At 37.2% G+C, this 20,254-nt stretch overlaps 1 protein-coding gene across 7 annotated transcripts in view; it reads right to left on the bottom strand.

Moving 5' to 3' along the window:
- CEP63 (centrosomal protein 63) overlaps nucleotides 1-20,254 on the bottom strand; it is a 64,179-nt gene that overhangs the window by 42,683 nt on the left and 1,242 nt on the right. For 6 of the 7 annotated variants that reach the window (XR_008663911.1, XM_055321119.1, XM_055321123.1 and 3 more), the window contains exons 2-5: nucleotides 11,123-11,191; nucleotides 9,854-10,031; nucleotides 2,237-2,332; nucleotides 1,375-1,497 (exon numbers count right to left, since the gene is read on the bottom strand). Coding sequence is in view for 6 of the 7 variants with exons in the window: in XM_055321123.1 (XP_055177098.1) it covers nucleotides 1,375-1,497; nucleotides 2,237-2,332; nucleotides 9,854-10,031; nucleotides 11,123-11,191 (466 nt within the window). In the remaining variant the exon portion in view is untranslated. The remainder of the gene's footprint in view (nucleotides 1-1,374; nucleotides 1,498-2,236; nucleotides 2,333-9,853; nucleotides 10,032-11,122; nucleotides 11,192-20,254) is intronic. The other variant, XM_055321122.1, reaches the window with a different exon arrangement.

Here is a 20,254-nt window from a genome sequence, read left to right as displayed (position 1 = left end):
GAGATCAAGAGATCCATGGAAGAAAGAATACCAAGGAATTCAAAGACCAGAGTGTTATGAGTATCATCCTGTGGATACTGAAACCCTCAAGAATTATGACAAGTGTAACTCTAGAGAAAGTAACAATGTCCTGGGAGCTGAAACTTCTGGGCCAGGGAAGTAATCCAGGGATCAGAAGGTGGTTACTTTGGTCGTATGTATACTGGCTGGAGGTACAGGCTGATGACATGAAAATCAAAGATGGGGTTTTGAGGTAGAAAGAAAAGAGAATGGTAATGAATAGCAAGAGGAAGATGAGGGGCATGGGAGAAAAAAACCCAGGTATCACTGAAGATGGCTGGAGAGGAAGCAGTATCTTCATAGTCCTCTGAGTCTAAGCTCTTCAAATATATAAAAACATTAAGATGTAAAAGAACATTAAACATAGAAATTACAATTCTAAGTAGTAATAATGGCATTTTTGTGGGTGAAAGGTCACTCTGAGTAGACAAATTGTAAGCAATCATAGAGAGATGGTGAACATTTCTCAAATTACAATCAGACAACGAAGGTAGATAAAACACTAAAACACTAACTTCTAGGTCCCATGTCATAATACTGGAGTAGAATCTCTGACAGCTTGAAGAGGACCTTGGTGATTCTCAGGTACACTGAAGAACCAAGGGCATAGACAGAGAAGGGGAGCAGCAGATACAAGGGAAAAGAGTGACAGCTTTGCACCACTGTTTCATCAATCTTTGGCACTGTTGACTTGCCACCTCCCTTAAATCCTTCAGGAATCAACATGCACAATAACCACAGTTACTCAGCCTTAGTAAAAAATGAAGTCAGCAAAGAGGGCTTACTATATCTAAATGGAAACTGAGGATGAGGATAAACAATCTGATACGCACAGTATTCTGTACAAAAAGCCATCTACTTTCAACACTGACTGAGCCTCTACTCTATCAGATGATAAATAGGATAAGGACACTGCCCATGGAGGACCACTGGTAACTGGTGGTCAATGTTTCTCAATGTTTCTCAACACTGGCATTTGGGGTACAGTAATCCCTCCTGTGTGGAATGGCCCTGGGCATGTTTAGTGTCCCTACTTCCTGTCTCCTAAACATCAGCTTCACTCTGTCATCTGAACAACCAAACCAATGTCTCCATATATTTTGAAATGTCCTCAAAGTGCCCTACTGAGCACTACCGATAGCTAGTAAGCCCACCAACCACAGAAGACCAAGTGATGACAGGATGTGCCTCTGAAATAGCTCCACGGCAGTGGAGATGGCAGAAAATTGGTTTCAGAACTAGTACAATTAGAAACAGCACCTTCCTACAGGAAGGCTGACGACCATGCTGAAGAAATTATTACTATGCACATACCTCTATTTTTCCAGTTAACCTCTCAATTTCAGACCGATCTTCCCTGTGATTTTTGGCATTTCCTCTGAAGTCCCTTATATGCTTTTTCTGTAGTTTTTCATAGCTTCTCTTCAGTCTGCCTAACTGTAGACACAGTTATTTCTAGACTTAAAATTTAAGAATTTGTAAACAGTAGTAGTGGAACAAATTGGTTATCGTGAAAGCAAGAGCAGTGCTAAACAGTACTACTGAAAACAGACTGAGCATGTCAGATTTATACATTAAAAACAGAACAACTCATACCTGCATATAAAAAAGAAATACACACACACACAAAAAAAACCTCCTCTACTCTAGGCCCAGGTTCTTGTGCCATTCTCCCATGGAACACTGATATTCAGTAAGCAGAAGAAGAGTACTTTGGAATTAAATAAAAGTAAGAGCAGGGTTTTTTTTTCCCCCAATCTGAAGAATAACACTCAATCGCTAGAATTTTCTTACTTTTCTTATTTATCCCCAAACTCTTCTGAATACTTTGGACTCTCCAATATTTAAAATCTAGTCATTGATTTAACTCAAAAATTAAAATATTTAAAATAGGTTACTGGTATCAATATTTCCCAGCATTACACAAAAATAGTTTTATTTCTTTCAGGTACTCAACTGAGAAACACATTTTGGAATCCCTGTTTAGATAATACCAAACATATAATTAGACAAGACTCTTTGCCTGGACTTAAAGAACAGAAAAATAGATTTCTACTCCTGTACTTCCTATGGAATATACACTTCCCACTTTATCAAGTAGAAATGGGCCCATTAACAAAACTCTAAGGGTTTAAGAGACAGAATTATACAACACATAGTAAAATTAAAACCTCACTTCTTCATGTACTTTCTTTAACTCCTGCTTATAGTCCGTGGCCATCTCTTGTTTGACTTTTTCATGTTCTTCTATCTGCTGATGCAACATTACAACCTAGAAGCCAAAAGATGGTAGTATTTTTCATTATTGGCATTGAAACAACATAAAAATAGGAAATAACCTTTGTACTTATCTGTAAAAACAAGTTCTTAACTGTACATGGCAATATCCCACTTCTTAGGAAGTCAAACATCTAATTATTTAATAATTCATAACTGCCAAAAAATAGAAAACACAACCTTTCTAAAACTTCTAGGTTTAGATGAAAACTTGCTCTATTTGATTTATTTTCCCAAATATTTTTTATTAAAAAAAACTCATAGGAAATTAAGACATACAAAGTTATAACAACCTTGGAAACTAAAAATATTGAACTAAAGTCAGTGAGACTTCAAGAAAAAGTTATATAAATCAAAGTACAGAATAGTAATGTCAGATGGAAACACAGTAGGAGACTTGAAACTGCTTTACCATTTACCTCACTTCAGAGAAATCAGTTCTACCAACAAGAGTAAGGACATCATCCTAACCTATTTTTCAAAGGTTTGATAGCAGCCACAGCTGGTTCATGACCAATCCTCACCTCCATCAATATCCATCACTCTCTCACTATGTCTCTCCATAACTGATCAGAATTTCATCTATTAATAAGTGAGGAGGGAGAGGTAGAATGGGGAACACAAGGTAATAATCACAATATATAAAGGTAATTTCAGAAACAAAACAAACAAAAAAAACAGATCTTAAAGGTTCTCATCACTCACCTATAAATGGAATCTAAAACACAAAACAAACACACAAAACAAAACAGAAACAGATTCATAAATAGAGAACCGGCAGTTACCCAAAGTGAGGAAGGCAGGGGGATGGGCAAAATAGATGAAGGGAATTAAGAGCTACAAACTTTCAATTACAAAATAAATAACTCTCAAGGATAAAAAGTACAACATAGAGAACATAGTCAATAATACTATAATAACATTGTATGGTGACTACACTTATCAGCATTTCACAATGTATATAAATATCAAATCAAGATGTTGTATACTTGAAGCTAATATTGTATGTATTAATTTAAAATAAAAACATCAATCACCAAATACCTTAGAAACTCATATTCTAGTAGGCAATATCAATAAAGAAGAAAATAGAGGCGTTTAAATCTTCGGGGGAAAAAAGTCCTCATCACACAAACAAAAGTTTTGTAAGGACATAGGGTGACAGATGGTAACTAGACTTATTGTGGTGATCCTTCACAATATATACAAATACTGAGTCATTACATTTTACACGTAAAACTAATATGTTTTATCTCGGTGAAAAAAACCACACAATTCTTATAAGAACAATCCAATTTTGCTGTATCTTTATAAACACTAAATAATTGAGAGTTTAGTTATTTTTACCCAGTTGGGCAATTTTCACCTTTTAATTAGGCCATTGTATGCAATTACATTTAATGGACCTACAAAGTTCCCCCCATTATCTGAAAGTAGAGTGTTCCTATGAAACCTTTTGCAACTCAAAATGGCTACAAGAAGCAACGATCACTTCATAAAAGTAAAAATCCTCTTCAGATTTCTTTCAGCTAGTAAAAACAGGTACTAATATAAAGTCTTTGGTAAAAGCAAAGTGGTGTAAGGCGAACTTTTAGATAGCGCAGAAACATCCATCAGGATTTAAATCTATCACGCTATTAAAAGCAATGTGTACTTAATAAGCTCTATTATCCATTTTCTCTCCTTTCTTGCCTTCTTTGGAAATGATTAATTCCATTTATCCCCCAACCATGTAAATGCCATTATAATTCTACATATATGTTAAACCGAAAAAGCTACTGTTGTTATATAGAGTCATTATTCATTTAGATTTACCCAAATATCTACTGTTGCCTTTCATTTCTTCCTCCCTCTTGAGCTTCGATCTGAGATCACTTTCTTTCTGTCCGAAGAACATTTAGTATTTCCTAGGTGTGGGTCTATCAATGACAAATTCTCTCAATTTTTATTGATCTGAAATGTCTTTATTTCATCTTAACTCTAGATGGTTTGGCAAGGAAAAATAATTTCTTTGTAAGGATCATTCTAGTATCTTCTGGCTTTTCACTATTTTAGCTTACAAGTCAGCTGTTTAGAACTGTTTGTAGATAATCTGTCTTTTCTTCTTGTTAAATAATCTTTATTTCCTTGATCGTTTTTCAGACTTCCTCTTTGTTTTTAGTTTTCAACCTAGGTAAATACTTTTTTATTAATCTCACTTGAGATTCTCAGACTTCTTAAATACATGGCCTTCCTCATTTTTGGCAAAATCTTATCTTCAAATATTGCTTCTGCCCATTAGCACACTGCTTTTCTCCTTCAGGGAATCCCCAAACCTTCTCACTCATCTTCTTTCTCTTATCCTCTATATTTTCCATCATTTGTCCATGCTTTATTCTAAATATTTTCTTCTGTCCTATCTTCAAGTTCACTAATTATCCCCTAATCTTTAAGGCCCTAATTTCAGTTATTTTACTTTTTGATATAATTTCCACTCATTTTATTTTTTTAAGAGTTTTCTTTTTTTTTTAATTTTTATTTATTTATGATAGAGAGAGAGAGAGAGAGAGAGAGAGAGAGAGAGAGAGAGAGAGAGGCAGAGACATAGGCAGAGGGAGAAGCAGGCTCCATGCACCGGGAGCCTGATGTGGGATTCGATCCAGGGTCTCCAGGATCGCGCCCTGGGCCAAAGGCAGGCGCCAAACCGCTGCGCCACCCAGGGATCCTTTTTAAGAGTTTTCAATTCTTTCTTGAAGTGCTTAATCTTATTTTTTATCTCCTTGACCACAGTGAACATAGCTATTGCAAAGTCAGAGCACGGTAATGCCAATATCTAGATTTGCCACGGATCTGTGTCTTATCTTCTATTGCTTCTGCTTTTTCATATTCTTGTTGCTTTCTTCCTGTGTGTCAGGGGTTATATCCTGAGTGGGTATCAAGCACATAATTTGCAAAATTATTTGAAGACATAACTTAAGCCCCAGAATGGTGGGTTTTTTCCCCTTTGGAGAAAATTTAAGTTTGCTTTTTCCACATTCCTAAAAACCTCAGCACTTTGGAGATGCCTGGGGAAAACAGCACTCTAGGATCAACTCAAACTGATTTCAGATATTTAAATGTGTGTGGCTCAGTGGCAATTTCAAGAAGCCTGTTCTAAATCCAGCCCATCCTTCCTCCTAGGGTACTGCCTTTTAGGGTCCTAATCTACAGTGAGGAGGGGTTCAGAGCTGCCTTGGACACCAAACTTTTTATTCTCTTAGCATCTTTAAGTTATTAAAAACCCCATTCAGCTATCCTCTGAGCTATCTTCTCTAATTTCAGCTAATAATTGTCTCAAGCTGTGGGCTCCTCCCTCAACCTCTAGTCAGCCAAAATCCTGGCCTGGTAAATTCTTCACTAGCTTGTTTAGCACTCTACCTCAAGCAGACTTTTTTTTTTTAATCTTACTTACTTGGTCTCAGTGGGTGGGCTGGTCCAAATTAACCAGTCTGTCATTACCAGATGTTAAAATTTGAAAGATTCGTATTTAACTAAAAAACATCCTGAGTAGGGATCCCTGGGTGGCGCAGCGGTTTGGCGCCTGCCTTTGGCTCAGGGCGCGATCCTGGAGACCCGGGATCGAATCCCATATCGGGCTCCCGGTGCATGGAGCCTGCTTTTCCCTCTGCCTATGTCTCTGCCTCTCTCTCTCTCTCTCTCTCTCTCTCTCTCTCTCTGTGACTATCATAAATAAATAAATTTAAAAAAAATTTAAAAAAAAACATCCTGAGTAAAATTTACTTTGAAGAATTCTACAGCCAATCAAACTTTCAATCAGATATAAAAAGAGAATAATGATATTTTAGACACATAAAATCTCAAAAGAAAAAATAATAATAAAAAATAAAATCTCAAAAGGATGTTCTACCAAAAACAGAAATAAATAAAGATGACAGAAGAGACAAAAAGGAGAAAAGCATAGGAAACTCCAGAATAATGGTGAAAGGAGCTGCCAAAATGACAGCTAGCTAGCTAACGTAGAGAACATCCTATCCTTATTTGAGAATGGCTCCAAAAAAAAAGAAAAAGAAGAAGAAAATGGATAGATTACCTGATATATTGCAGACACAGAGAAGACTTACACTTGTATCAGGGGTGTGGGAAGGATCAGTAGTAGATACATTTTTAAAAAGCAAATGAAAATGAGATCATTATTAATTCCCAGGAAAACAAAAAAGTTGTATGAGAATTAAATTTATCATTATACTATCTGACCCAGATGTGAATAATATTTACCATCTTAATTGATGTAAATACTAAATACTGATCTAACCAGAAATTAAGATCTATGATCCTGGCAGGATAACGAGATGGAAATTATATGCAAAACTCTTATCTTTCATAGTAGCAAGTCATTAGATAAATAGCTAAAACTGAAAATTAACAAAAATCACTACCAAATGTTACCTAAAAACATGGGGAGAATACCAAAAAAAAAAGAATTAAAGGCACTGAAATGACTGCTTCAGAGAGACCAGAATCCTAGCTTTGGAAGGGCAGGCAGGTGATTACTGTTTTTTCTTACCAGCCTTACAGAACCATTGTTCTTTTTGCTTACATCACATGGCAAGCATAAATATTAAATGTGAAGAAAAGACTGCTTAAATTTAGTTATGTAGGGGCAGCCTGGTGGCTCAGCAGTTTAGTGCCGCCTTCAGCCCAGGGCATGATCCTGGAGACCTGGGATCAAGTCCTACGTCAGGCTCCCTGGATGGAGCCTGCTTCTCCCTCTCCTTCTGCCTATGTCTCTGACTCTCTCTCTCTCTCTCCCTCTCTGTGTCTCTCATGAATAAATAAATAAAATCTTAAAAAAAAATTTTTAGTTATGTACCAAGGTCTGGTTCATAATGGGCATTCAACAATATTGAAATTTCTTAAAGAAAAAAGGAGAAAAAAAGATGTTAAATGCTGAGAGTGAGGAATGGCATTGGGCAGGGAAATGGGAGCCAAGGTTTGAAACTGTCAGTATGGATGACACAAGAAAGAGCTGAAATAAAGATCATTTTAGATACGATTGAGGGTTTTCAAAGAGCTTTCTTAAATAGCAAGTCATTCTTTACAACAACCCTGGGATACAGACATCATGTCCCAATTTTACATATGATGAAACAGGCTCAGAGAGGTTAGACTTTGTCCAAGGCCAATCAGCTGAAAAGAGGCAGAGCCAGGACTCCAAATTCCTTACTCATTTCATCAGGCCAACTTGCTCTGCGCAGCATTAGCAGTTAACACTAACAGATATGGCCATTAAAACTAACCCAATCCCAACAATATAATCAGAAAACACATAAAGTATTCACTTACAAACTGAATTGTTTATACTAGTACTCCTCCAAGCATGATCTGCACACAGGCTAGAGCTAGTCACTACAGCAATCCCCAGCAGAAGATAAGGAGGCAGAATGTGAAGCAATGATGTCACCAAACACACTGTGTAGTGCAACTGGCACTTTTTATGTGGCAAAACTTTCTATGAAGTGAAGGATGCGATATATTGATTTACATTCTAGTGAAACCTTTCTATCTCACCATGGACCTGTCATTTGAGTAGCACCGGTTCATACCACAGGGCTGCTTCTAGGCCTGTAAGTTTCAAACACATAAGAATGATAAAAACTTAAAGCCCTATTTTCTAACTCTTATATCAAAGTAGATTATGAATGTGTTAATATCAACACAATTTCACAGAAGAACTCAATGGGATAGATTCCCATTACTAGCGTTTGGTAAAAGCACTTTACTTCTAGAAACTTAATCAACTTTCAGCAACCCAATCAATGAAGCAGTAAATTGACCAGACAGCTACAATTCTAAATTTCTTTTATGTCCCCAGGCCAAAATTGTAATCTTCAGACCCTTACCATGGAACCTATCCATTCAATCCCTTTAATTTCTTTTTAAGGTATTAAGTAATGGCAGTAATGCCCTTGACATCAAAACTAAGCTATAGGAATAAGTTTAAACCGCCTCAGAGTGACTAAATATTCTCATAATCACACACATGGGAATTTCTTTAATGGGTTTCTAACAAAATAAACGACTTAGATATCTATATATACATACGGTGTTTTTCTTGGCTAAGAAACCATAATCACTTTAACTTACTAACTAAAACTACTTTTGTTTTACCCCAGGAGAAATAAAGAAGTGGTAGCTAAAGTAGCTTACCAGATAAGGAGCACTGACCCTACCTAAATTACCTAAATGTTTAAAAAAATCAAATATGATTATCATTTCAGGTACCTTTTTACCACCTTCTACATTCTACATGAAGTATAATTTTAAAATACATTCTCAAAGGTCTACCCAAATTTTAAAATAAGTTCCAGTTAGCAAATGACATTCACAGAAAACTGATTTTGACATGGCCAATATTACCCCGTACTGCTTTGACTCAAAGTGCAAATGGTCAGCCAGTGAGACAAGCATAAAACATTTTTATCCAGCGCAGCCTGGGTGGCTAAGTGGTTTAGTGCCACCTTCAGCCCAGGGCGTGATCCTGGAAACCCGGGATGGAGTTCCATGTCAGGCTTCCTGCGTGGAGCTTGCTTCTCCCTCTGCCTGTGTCTCTGCCTCTCTCTCTCTCTCTGTCTCTCATGAATAAATAAATAAAATCTTAAAAAAAAAAAAAACATTTTTATCAAGCCTAATTCTTTCCTTGTTACATGAAATATTTCTAAAATACTCTTGGTAAGTATCATCAAAAGAATCACAATGTCAGTGTGCATACTATACTAGCGTAAGTGTGTTCCTAAGTAAGCTGAGAAACAGCACTAATATGTGGTGATCCTACTGGTAGGAAAGTCCAGCAGAGTGGGGATTGGGACCAGTGCTTCCCTACAACTCTTCCAATCTTCATGCTGAAATTTATGCCGGACATTTAGAAGCAATTCTTGGGCTGAGAAGTGCTTTCTGCTTCCCTTCCAATATCCCACGATCTTCTTTTTACTATACCAGCTAATCTATGAGAAATCAGTCAGCATATTATCAAACTTTTCCCTCAAATCACCAATAACTAGTGATGGTGGGATTGCAAGTAATTTTTATTTTTCCCTTTTCTTTCTTTTCCCCTAATTTTCAATAAGGGCAAATAAAAATTTTTAAAGGGTTTTCTGAATTTTCTATCAAATTATACCCAATATTATCGAATTCTGGGCTTAACTTTTTTACCCTAGTCATACAATGAGGCCAAAAACAACATTCATTAAACTCAGTCAACATTAACATGGGCATGTTATAGGATGAGGGTTATACAAAGATCATGTGACACCTTCACATTTTCCTGAAGAAGTTATGTATTACGTGTGACCAAGCTAACATGATACTTGTAATAAATATTAATATTCTTATGTATTTTCACAACTAATTTTTCTCCTAAAAGAAACCACTAGAATTAAAAGATAATATAGAAACTAACTTGACACACAAATGCTTTCTTAAATACTTAAGAAACACAGTTAATATAAAACTGAAGGTCAAGATATCAAAACAGCTGTACCTCTTTGTGTTTCATATCCAGCTGACCCCTAAGAGCCTTAAGTTCTCGTTCACGGATGTCCAGGCAAGTTTCGAGAGCATGTGTCTGCCCTTCCCATTCAGATTTTTTATGAGCCACCATTATGTCGATCTGTTTCATCAGCTCTTGTAGTTCAGCTTCACAGGATGTCAAAAATCCCCTGTATATAAGAACACATGCCCATGACTTTTCCTGTTTTCCGTGTAAAAATATAGCAGATGTAAACCCACCTGAGGTGGAACGAAGTCAGTAAAGAAATTGTTGGAGGCAAAGAAAAGGATCTCTAAGCTTTTCCTTTTTTTAAGGATTTTATTTATTTACCTGAGAAAGAGCACAGAGGGAAAGGGAGAAGCAGACCCCTGCTAAGCAGAGAGCCTGGTGTGGGGCTTAATCCCAGGATCCTAGGATCATGACCTGACCCAAAGGCAGATGCTTAACTAACGACCCTGGCACCCCTGAGCTTATCCTCTTAATGTTCATCTTAAGGTGATTACTTATTCCACTGTATATTTTGTCTTCCTCTAACAGCCAACCCTGAAGCCTAAGTCATTTGGTCAAACACAAGACTGATGGTTAAGTCTGGCTTGTGAGCGAGGCTTCCACAACCAACAAGCAGCTCTTTTGTAATGTTTTAGGAAAGCTCTCAGGAAGAATCAGGCAAGTCTGTCACATTCTTAGCTAACCAAAATAAAAACCCTGGAAGTGAACAATTGGGAAAATGACAATACAATTTTAGAAGCTGTTTCAAGAAAATCATCCTTGAGCCACATTTATTTCAACTATTCCTTCCCACATTATTATTAGAAACTTACTGCAACTGACCTTATTATTGTAAACTGACTGATATCCTTCACAGTTATAGGAGATGCCAGATATCAGAGGCAAAAAAAGAAGTAAACAGAGATTTACTGAATTCAAATAAGTTTGCAGGAATGGCCACAGAAAGCTATAGCTACAAAGGTTTAAATATCTCTTTATAAAAGCATTTATTCTTAGTGTACAAAACTTCTAAACTTCTACTTTTGCTTTTGAAGAGGAAAAAACTAAGAGTAGGATGAAAGCAAGCGGCCAGCTTCACACTGCTGAGATGAGGCCGATGCCCCAAAGAGATACTGTCCACAACACAAGAATCAGCCAAGTTCCACTCAGCACCTTTGCTTCTGTACCCAAAGCACACAATGGTCAGAGGCATAACTTGGAGGATATGCTTTATAAACTCATTGAGAAGCTTAAGCTCAAAAGTGAACTCACCCTTCATGTCCTCGATTTTGTATTCCTTCCAACAAAGCCTCCATCGCCAAATCCCCTTTGTTTTGGCAACTGGGAAAGCAAAAAAAAAAAAAAAAAAAGTCATTCAGGAGAAAATTCATTTTTAAGTTCTAACATTCCAACTTACAAAGCTAAGAATTTGAGTGAAAGCCTACAATAACAAATAACAATGAGAAAATACAGCACTTCTTAGGGTGACTAGAGAAGCAGTCAAGGAACATCACTTCCAGAAATATTAAAGCCAAATACATTTCAGGCTGAAAGAAAATAACTTAACAATGATCTGAATTGCCACTGATAACTCTCCCCATGTGACAGAAATCACACTTCATTCCTTGAACCAGCGGTACTAGAAACAGAGGGACACTGGCACAAAGCATATCACAAAATGAGGGGAAATAATTAGGGGTCACATGCATCAGAGGAAAAGTATATCTTTTTTTTTTTTTAAGAGATATTATAAAAAGACTAAATGCCCTGAGCTTGAATTCCTTGGTCTCTCATGGAGATCTTATATGCGCCCTTCAGATGACAGGCCCGAGAAGCTTCCTCGAACATCCTCCCTCTGCTCAAAGGCAGCTGCACAGGCCCTCCCTCCCTCCTCTGGACTTCCCCACTGTTAGTCTTTAACAAGTTCTTTCACAGGAGTTACACTGTACTGGGAATAAGGTTTTTGCACACTCTTTTTCCCTACCATTCAACCCTCAAGGGCAGAAATCTAATTTTGTTCACCTACTCAGCTCCAGCTTAGTGTAGCATTTCAGTATGGCATATTTTAGATGCTTTTGGCTGAACTTCTCACAATTCCCCTCCCTTTTCCCTATCCCTCTGTGCAAGCTGGTCATAAAGTGTCTAGTAGAGAAAGAAGACAGAACAGACTGGCATAGAAAGGGAAAGATACATCATAAAGAAAGGAAGGTGAGAAGGAGAGGTAAAAGATTACTCATAAATTTGGAAGTAACTGCCGGTGATGTCTCACCTCTACACAATATTAACCATTGTCAAACTACTTCTCTCTCCTGAGACACTGCTTTTTTTCCTTAAGCCTTCAAAGGCTCAGCCCTGAATTAGTCTTTAAGTAATTCTCAAAGGCTGGGGTGGAAGGTTCTGTCCCTTTGTCCTAATGCCTCATCTAAAAATTACATTGCTCTGAGAAGGGGATTCCTTCATCAATTGATTCATCATCAGTTCAGTGTTGTACTACCAAACACATAGTGATGAAAGACATGTTTCTTTTCAAGGAATTATTAGTCCAGTATGGGAAAGAAAGAATTAACCCAAAATATTACCTAGTAGTGACAGAGGCGAGGATAGGGTGTCCTGGAAGACTGGAAAATACAATCACTGCATGCTATTTGCATCCATTTCTAAGGTTACTAACAGGAGGGGTGCGTGGGTGGCTCAGTCGGTTTAGTGTCTACCTTCAGCTCAGGTCATGATCCCAGGATTCTGGGATTGAGACCAGCATTGGGCTCCCTACTCCGTGTCTGCCCCTCTACCTGCTTGTGCTTCCACTCTATCTCTCAAATAAATAAAATCTTAAAAAACAAAACAAAAAATTAAGTTACTAACAGGAGTATTAAACTATTTGTGCACAAATATGGCAGAGACATTTTTTCTCCAGTTGGCTTATCCTTCACATTACACTGACATTAAATAAAATAAAAACCTAAAGAGATTTGCATGTTCTAATCCACTTTCTTTCAAACCATGATATGGTCAATTATAGCACAATCCAGACTCCATGTCTTATTACACTCTGGGGAGCTGCAAGGCAGTGCACAGTTCCCACAGTACCATGTAGAAGAAAACCCAGGATAGAATCCTGCTCTGCAACTAAGTAGCTTTGTGCCCTTGAACTTCAGTTTTTGCATCTGTAAAATGAATGGTATGAACTATAATCTCCAAGGTTTCATGGGATTCTAGGAGCCAATTAAATGTCTGCTGTAAGTAGCATGTTCTTGACTACTGTATATGGATGTTCATTAAATCTGTAACAAAGTGCTATTCCTAAGGACAGTGCTACTACAGTCATTCAAAATTATCAGTAAAATTATACTTCTTTAGGTCATATCATTCTTAAACCTTAATATATTTAGCAATATATATTAGTGACACACACTTGATAATATATATTAATATATTTTCTGGAGGACATTGTTCAAAATTAGCAATGTGTTTCTGACAGAAGGCAACAGTCACTGAGTGCCTAACTGTTCTGCCTCGTACGTACTGTCTAATTCATCCTTCACAACACTTGTAAAAGACAGATGCTATTACTTTGAGGAAACAGAAGCTTGGAAGGTTAAATAAGTTGACTACAGTAAACTACACATTATAGTCCTAGGATCAAACAGGCGGTGTGACTCCCAAGTCACAAATAATGTACAATCTTTATAAATCATAGAGGATTCCAGATCTTAAAATACCTTCATGTTTTCTTTTGGTTTAATAGTGTCTTCTTGGCAATAAATTAAACCAAACCAAAAAAGTCTGGATATAGGAAAAAATGCGAACTCCCCACCATGGACACCAGATGGCAGTAACGCGATAGTGAAAATAGTCCACATCTGGGGAGATTGCTATTTCAGAAGTAAAAATAATGGTCTAAGACTAATAAAACAAAGAGATCTCTGTTTTTAAAAAAAAGGGAAAAGGGGGGGGGAGGAGGTAGGGTGGGGGACCAGCAACATTCTCTCTAGAAAATAATCTTACTGACGTGTAATGTGTTTCTTTACTAATATCTTCATTATCTGTTTGAATAGCTGCCAAATACCATCAGTTCTCATTCCTTAGAATCAGGTAAATAGCAAGGGCTCAGATTTTCTGTGTACTTTTCTCATGTGAGTTTCTCATAGCTACACCACTGATTCCTTCCTAACCAAAACTAAGCCTCATTCAACTCTGTATTACTGTCACTTTGCTTTCTTCTTTTGCCTGTGCCATGTGATACTGATGTAAAGTTAGATATTCTTTGTTCATATTAAATACAAATTTACTTAATGTTTAATAATCTGCTACTCCTTGTCACTAACATAGAATGCTAAGGTGATTAAATAAAAACAGTGTAGCACAAGAAAAAATAAAAAAATAAAAACAATGTAGCTCTACCATTGTCATTTCTGCAGTTAAATCAAGACATCAACAAATGTTAAGTTGTTGTAACTCTCCTCGTAAGTTATTAATTATAACTCTCCTTTGGAATGAAGGCTGTTTTAAATCAGTGACATCTAGAATAGGACTGTTAAAGGAAATACAGGGTGGGAAACAGGGAAAACACACTTTAAATCTTAGGGGGAAACGACTCCAGATAGGGTATCTAATAATACACAAAGCTTTGAAATTCATTAGATTATTGGAATTTAAGAGCTAGAAACGATCTGAAGGCCTCCAATTGAACCTCTTCGTTTTATAGGGTGCCAGGGTAGCTCAGTCAATTCAGCATCTGCCTTCAGCTCAGGTCATGATGTCCAGATCCTGGGTTCGAACTCTGTGCTGGGCTCCCTGCACAGCAGGGAGTCTGCTTCTCCCTCTGCTTCTCCTCCTGCTCATGCTCTCTCTCTCTCTCTCTCTCAAATGAATAAATAAAAATCTTTAAAAAAAAAACTAGCCTCTTTGTTTTGTAGATCAGGAAAAATATTCAGAGTATAAACCCATGATCAAATTACTCACAAAATCAGACACAGGAAGAAAATAAAAACTCTAGATACAACTATGAATTAATGTGTACTAATAGAAGGGATATGCCTACTCATCAAGTCTCATTTAAAGGAGGATAATGGGGGATCCCTGGGTGGCTCAGCGGTTTAGCGCCTGCCTTTGGCCCAGGGTGTGATCCTGGGGTCCCGGGATCGAGTCCCACGTTGGGCTCCCAGCATGGAGCCTGCTTCTCCCTCCTCCTGTGTCTCTGCCTCTCTGCCTCTCTCTCTCTCCCTCTCTCTCTCTCTCTCTCTCTGTCTATCATGAATAAATAAATACATCTTTAAAAAAATAAAAATAAAGGAGGATAATGATGCTCTGTTCCTTACCTGTCTTGGCACCACTAAGATTACAAAGTTCTATGGCTGTTCCAATAAACAATCAATATAATTTACCATTGCCAGAAAAGTTCCTACTTAAGGGGGGAAAAATCACAGATAAAGTATCAAAGAAATTTTCCAAAATAATAATTTTTTAAGATTATTTATTTATTCATGAGAGACACAGAGAGAGAGGGGCAGAGACACAGGCAGAGGGAGAAGTAGGCTCCCCCGCAAGGAGCCCGATGTGGAACTGGATCCTGGATCCCAGGATCGTGCCCTGAGCTGAAGGCAGGTGCTCAACCGCTGAGCCACCCAGGTGTCCCAATAATTAAGTTCTAAAACATTGATCAAACTATGACTCAAAATCCAAAAAGAATAAGGAGAAGACTGAGAAATCAGAATAGATTACAATATACTTTCAGGGGAAAAATACCATAAGCAAAGTCTAAAGACAACAACAGTATTTGAAAGTTTTATCCAGATATTTAAAAAGCCCCTGAAAATTGATGGAGGAGGGCTGCCTGGGTAGTACAGTCAGTTAAGTGCCTGCCTCTTGGTTTTGTTTGGTTCAGGTCATGATCTCATGGGTCTTGAATCAAGGCCCATGTCCAGCTCTGCACTTGGCATGGAATCTGCTTGAGTTTTTCTCTCCTTCACCCTCACTCCTCCCCCAAGCTCGCTCTCTCTGAAATAAGTAAATCTTCAACAAAATAATAATAAAACAAAAATTGAGGGGGGTAGTAATCTATAGAAAAATGGGCAGAAGATGTGAACAAGTAGTTCACAGAAAAAGAAATGCAAATGACCTTAAACATACAAAAAGATCAGCATTATTTACAATAGCCAAGATATGGAAGCAGCCCAAGTGTCCAACAATTGATGAATATGTAAAGAAGAAAACATATTATATTATTATACCCATTATGGATTTATATACATATATGTATGTGTATATATCGGCGGGTATGTAATGGAATATTATTCAACTATAAAAAGAGAATGAAATCTTGCCATTTGCAATGACATGGATGGAGCTAGAGAGTATAATGACTATAACACTAAGTGAAATAAGTCAATCAGGGAAAGTCAAATACCATATGATTTGACTCATATATTTAAGAAACAAAATTAATGAGCAAAGGGAAAAAAGAGAGAGAGACAAACCAAGAAAGAGATCCCTACCTATAGAGAATAAATTGATGGTACCAGGGGAGAGGTGGATGGGGAAATGGGTGAAATAGGTCACAGGGATTAAGGGGTGCACTTGTCATGATGAGCACTGAATAATGTATGCAAGTCTTGAATCACTGTATTGTACACCTAAAACTATATAACACTATATGTTTACTGGAATTAACACTGGAATCAAAATGAAAACTAAAAATTAATTAAATTAAAACACACACAACAAAACATATGAAAAGATGCTCTATCTTGCTCACAAGAAGAGAAATACAAACTTCAAATACACCAAGTTAGGGGACACATGGGTGGCTCAGTGGTTGAGCACCTGCCTTTGGCTCAGGTTGTGATCCTGGGATCGAGTCCCACATCAGGATCCTCAAAGGAGCCTGCTTCTCCCTCTGCCTATGTTTCTGCCTCTCTCTTTGTGTCGGTCATAAATAAATAAATAAAATCTTTAAAAATATATATACTAAGTTACCCTTTCTTTTACATTTAGATTAACCAAACTCAAAAAAGTTTCACAATATACTCTGGCAAAATACACAATATACTCTGGCAAAATATATTGTGTATACACAATATACACTGGCAAAAATATAAAATCACATATGAACAAAGACACACAGTGCAGCACTATATACAACAGGAGGACAAATGCCTATCAACAGGGACAATTCATCCATCAATGGAATATTATGAAGCTATAAAAACGGATAACATACTTCTTAGGAGGGATCTACAAGGCATATGTCACTAGGGGGAAAAGCAAGTAGATAATGCATTTATTTTTATGGAAGAATAAGCCCAAAGCTAGGAAATATGATACCTATATGAAAGGGAACTAGGGTAGAGAAAAAAGGAATGAAAGCTAATCTTGTCTGAATATCTGCATTTTATACTACTAGTTTTATGCCAATGTTTTACATACAAAAGCAAGTCCAAATGGGGAAAAAAAAGGCAGTATAGAAAAATTGGAAACAAAATGAAACAAATCAACTAGATTATCAAGGTGACAAACTAATCATATAATGAAATATTTCATATGTCTTTAAAATGCAATAATTTTAACTGTATGTATCCCAAGTGGGATAAACACTAAAGATTAAAAAAAAAAAAAAAAGAACTGCAAAGAAATCCTAAACACTAGTCAGGAATCATATTGTTATTATTAATTTGAAATCAATATATATAACATAACTAAAAGTAATTACGTTAATGACATTGGGTTTCAACATTTTCAGCAAGACAAAAATATAAAAACCTAAATTAAAATGTAAATATCAGGGGCTCCTGGGTGGCTCAGCCGTTGAGATCTGCCTTTGGCTCAGGGCGTGATGCCGGAGTTCCGGGATCAAGTCCCACATCAGATTCCTTGTATGGAGCCTACTTCTCCTTCAGCCTGTGTCTCTGCCTCTCTCTCTCTCTTTCTCATGAGTAAATAAAATCTTTAAAAATAACAAATAAAAAATAAAATAAAATGTAAATATCAGTGTGAATTCTGTATATTTGTTTAAAACTATATATATTTCCTAACTGGCCACTGTGAATGCTAGAACCATTGACCAACCTAACAATAAGAGCACCTGTAGCACCCAGACTGTGGTCTCTAAATACTGGTTCCTACTCTAAAGAGCCAGGGCATTTTGGTGGCCATTATGTATAAATGAGGGAGGAACATGTTTTACCAGAAAATAGGTAAACTGATTATCAAAGACTACTAATCATAACAAGGTGGACAGGAACCAACTTAAAGGGGAAGCCACTGACCAAAGGCAGGACAATTTGAGTACTAAAAAAAAAAAAAAGACTGCAATAAGTTGAAACAGTTTAAATATATTCAACTCCATGATGATTTAAAAAAAAAAAAAAAAGGCAAAAACCCTCATGGTTACCTTTGGAGGTTGCTAGGCCACCAACTCATTACTGTAGTCTGAAAATAGAGGGAAAGAATTAAGCATTTTCCTTGCCTTTCCTCTACAAAATATATTTCAAATAGCTGATGACAGTCAAATAGCTGCTGGGGTAGAGTTCTTCTCATAAAAGATTTCCAGCTAATAAATACTGAAGGAATGGCAGGAGTGGGAAAATCACTATTCTGCAATCCCTAATGCAATAATGAATATAGGCGATATAAACCTGTAAAAAAGGTTTCACCATTAAGTGAAAAGCTCCTGGGGAATTTCACAATGGATGGATTGGGCTAACAATATTTGAATCTATTACATCGCTCAATCTTAACAGAAGAGAGACAACTGACATTTCATACCTCTCTGATAATGCAATAGATTGTCTACTGTACCACCTGGAAAATCGTCTTGACCCCCCCCCCCACACACACACACAAAATTAAAGTCAAATCTGATCTTCTAGATCAGTGCTATTCAACAGAACTTTCTGCAATTATTGAAATATTTTACTTCTGCACCATTCAAAGGGTAGCCACCAGGCACTTGTGACCACTGGGCACTTGAAATGTGGCTAATGAAGCCAGGGAACTGAATTTTTAGTTTTATATCATGATAATATTTAATAGCTACAGCTGGCTGGTGGCTACTATAGTGGACAGTGCAATTCTAGATCTAACTACTGGTTTAAAGGGAAAAGATGTACATGTTAAAAGGATGTCATGCAGATGCAATCAGCTAAATCTAGAATATTAAGGGGGACAAGGGACACAAGGGAACCGCTCTATTTAAAAAGATTTAATCGATGTATCAACCAATGCAACATGTAAATCTCTACGGGATTTTGCTTCAAAAGAGCTAATTGTAAAAAGTGACTTAAGGGACACTTGGGGAAATCTAAACCCAGACTGAATATCGACATCATGGAATTTTTATAAATTTTTGTAAGTGTGATGACAGGACTATGGTTTTGTAAAGCCAAAAAAGCAAATTTAGCTGCGGGGGGGGGGGCGAGGTGGGGGGGGTACCCTTACATAAAAATAAATTAAATCCTTGCAATCCCTATCATGTTAGCTTCAGATGAATTTCATGTTGGCTTCAGATGAATTTCAAATCAAGTTGACTTTTTTTTAAAGTAGGGAACTCTGATAGAGTGGTTTACTGATCTTGTCACAGCTGGCCACCACTACCATGTTAACTGAGAAAAGGAAGGACAAAGCAAAGATCTTCTACCTTCTAATGGGAGGAATATGGCACAGTACACTTAACATACACATTTATTACAAATAATTTTTAAAACCTGAACCTACATGCACTGAAGGGCAGTGTGAATGTCTAAATGTTTATGAGTCTGTAACCCAAGAGAATTTCACTTCTACTATACTGATCACTGAGAACGGTGTAGCCAGAGGGGCAAGAAGCTGATTACAAACTAAAGGCGGTACTGCATTTCAAGTAAGAAAATACAGAAGTTTATTATATGATTACGCTACAGCTGTAAGTGTAAATGTGAACATGTGGATGTTACATGTAGTTGATGGTCCTTACTAGGGCTTCCTCTCGCGTCTATAAAATAAAATAAAATGGAATGCAGAGTTAGGGAACTCTGTATTACCGTAGTGTACCTACACTATAATACTTCATTATTAAGTGTGAAATAATTTAAGGAATCGGATGAAAGGCTCAAGGAAAACTACTCTGCAAATACGGCTACTCTATCTACAAATCAAGACTAGTCAATGACCTTGGACTCGTTTTTACTCTTAAGGAACGTTAAGAAAGACAGTATGTGCCCTAGACTTAGGGCCCTCAAGTATCTTCACGATTAAAGTGCTCCTAAGGGGGGATCCCTGGGTGGCTCAGCAGTTCAGCGCCTGCCTTTGGCCCAGGGCCTGATCCTGGAGTCCCGGGATCGAGTCCCACGTCGGGCTCCCTGCATGGAGCCTGCTTCTCCCTCTGCCTGTGTCTCTGCCTTTCTCTCTATGTCTACCATGAATGAATAA

Source organism: Nyctereutes procyonoides, unplaced genomic scaffold (genome assembly GCF_905146905.1).
Source record: "Nyctereutes procyonoides isolate TBG_1078 unplaced genomic scaffold, NYPRO_anot_genome, whole genome shotgun sequence".
Taxonomy (NCBI): Eukaryota; Metazoa; Chordata; class Mammalia; order Carnivora; family Canidae; genus Nyctereutes; species Nyctereutes procyonoides.
This window is presented reverse-complemented; position numbering and strand designations above follow the sequence as displayed.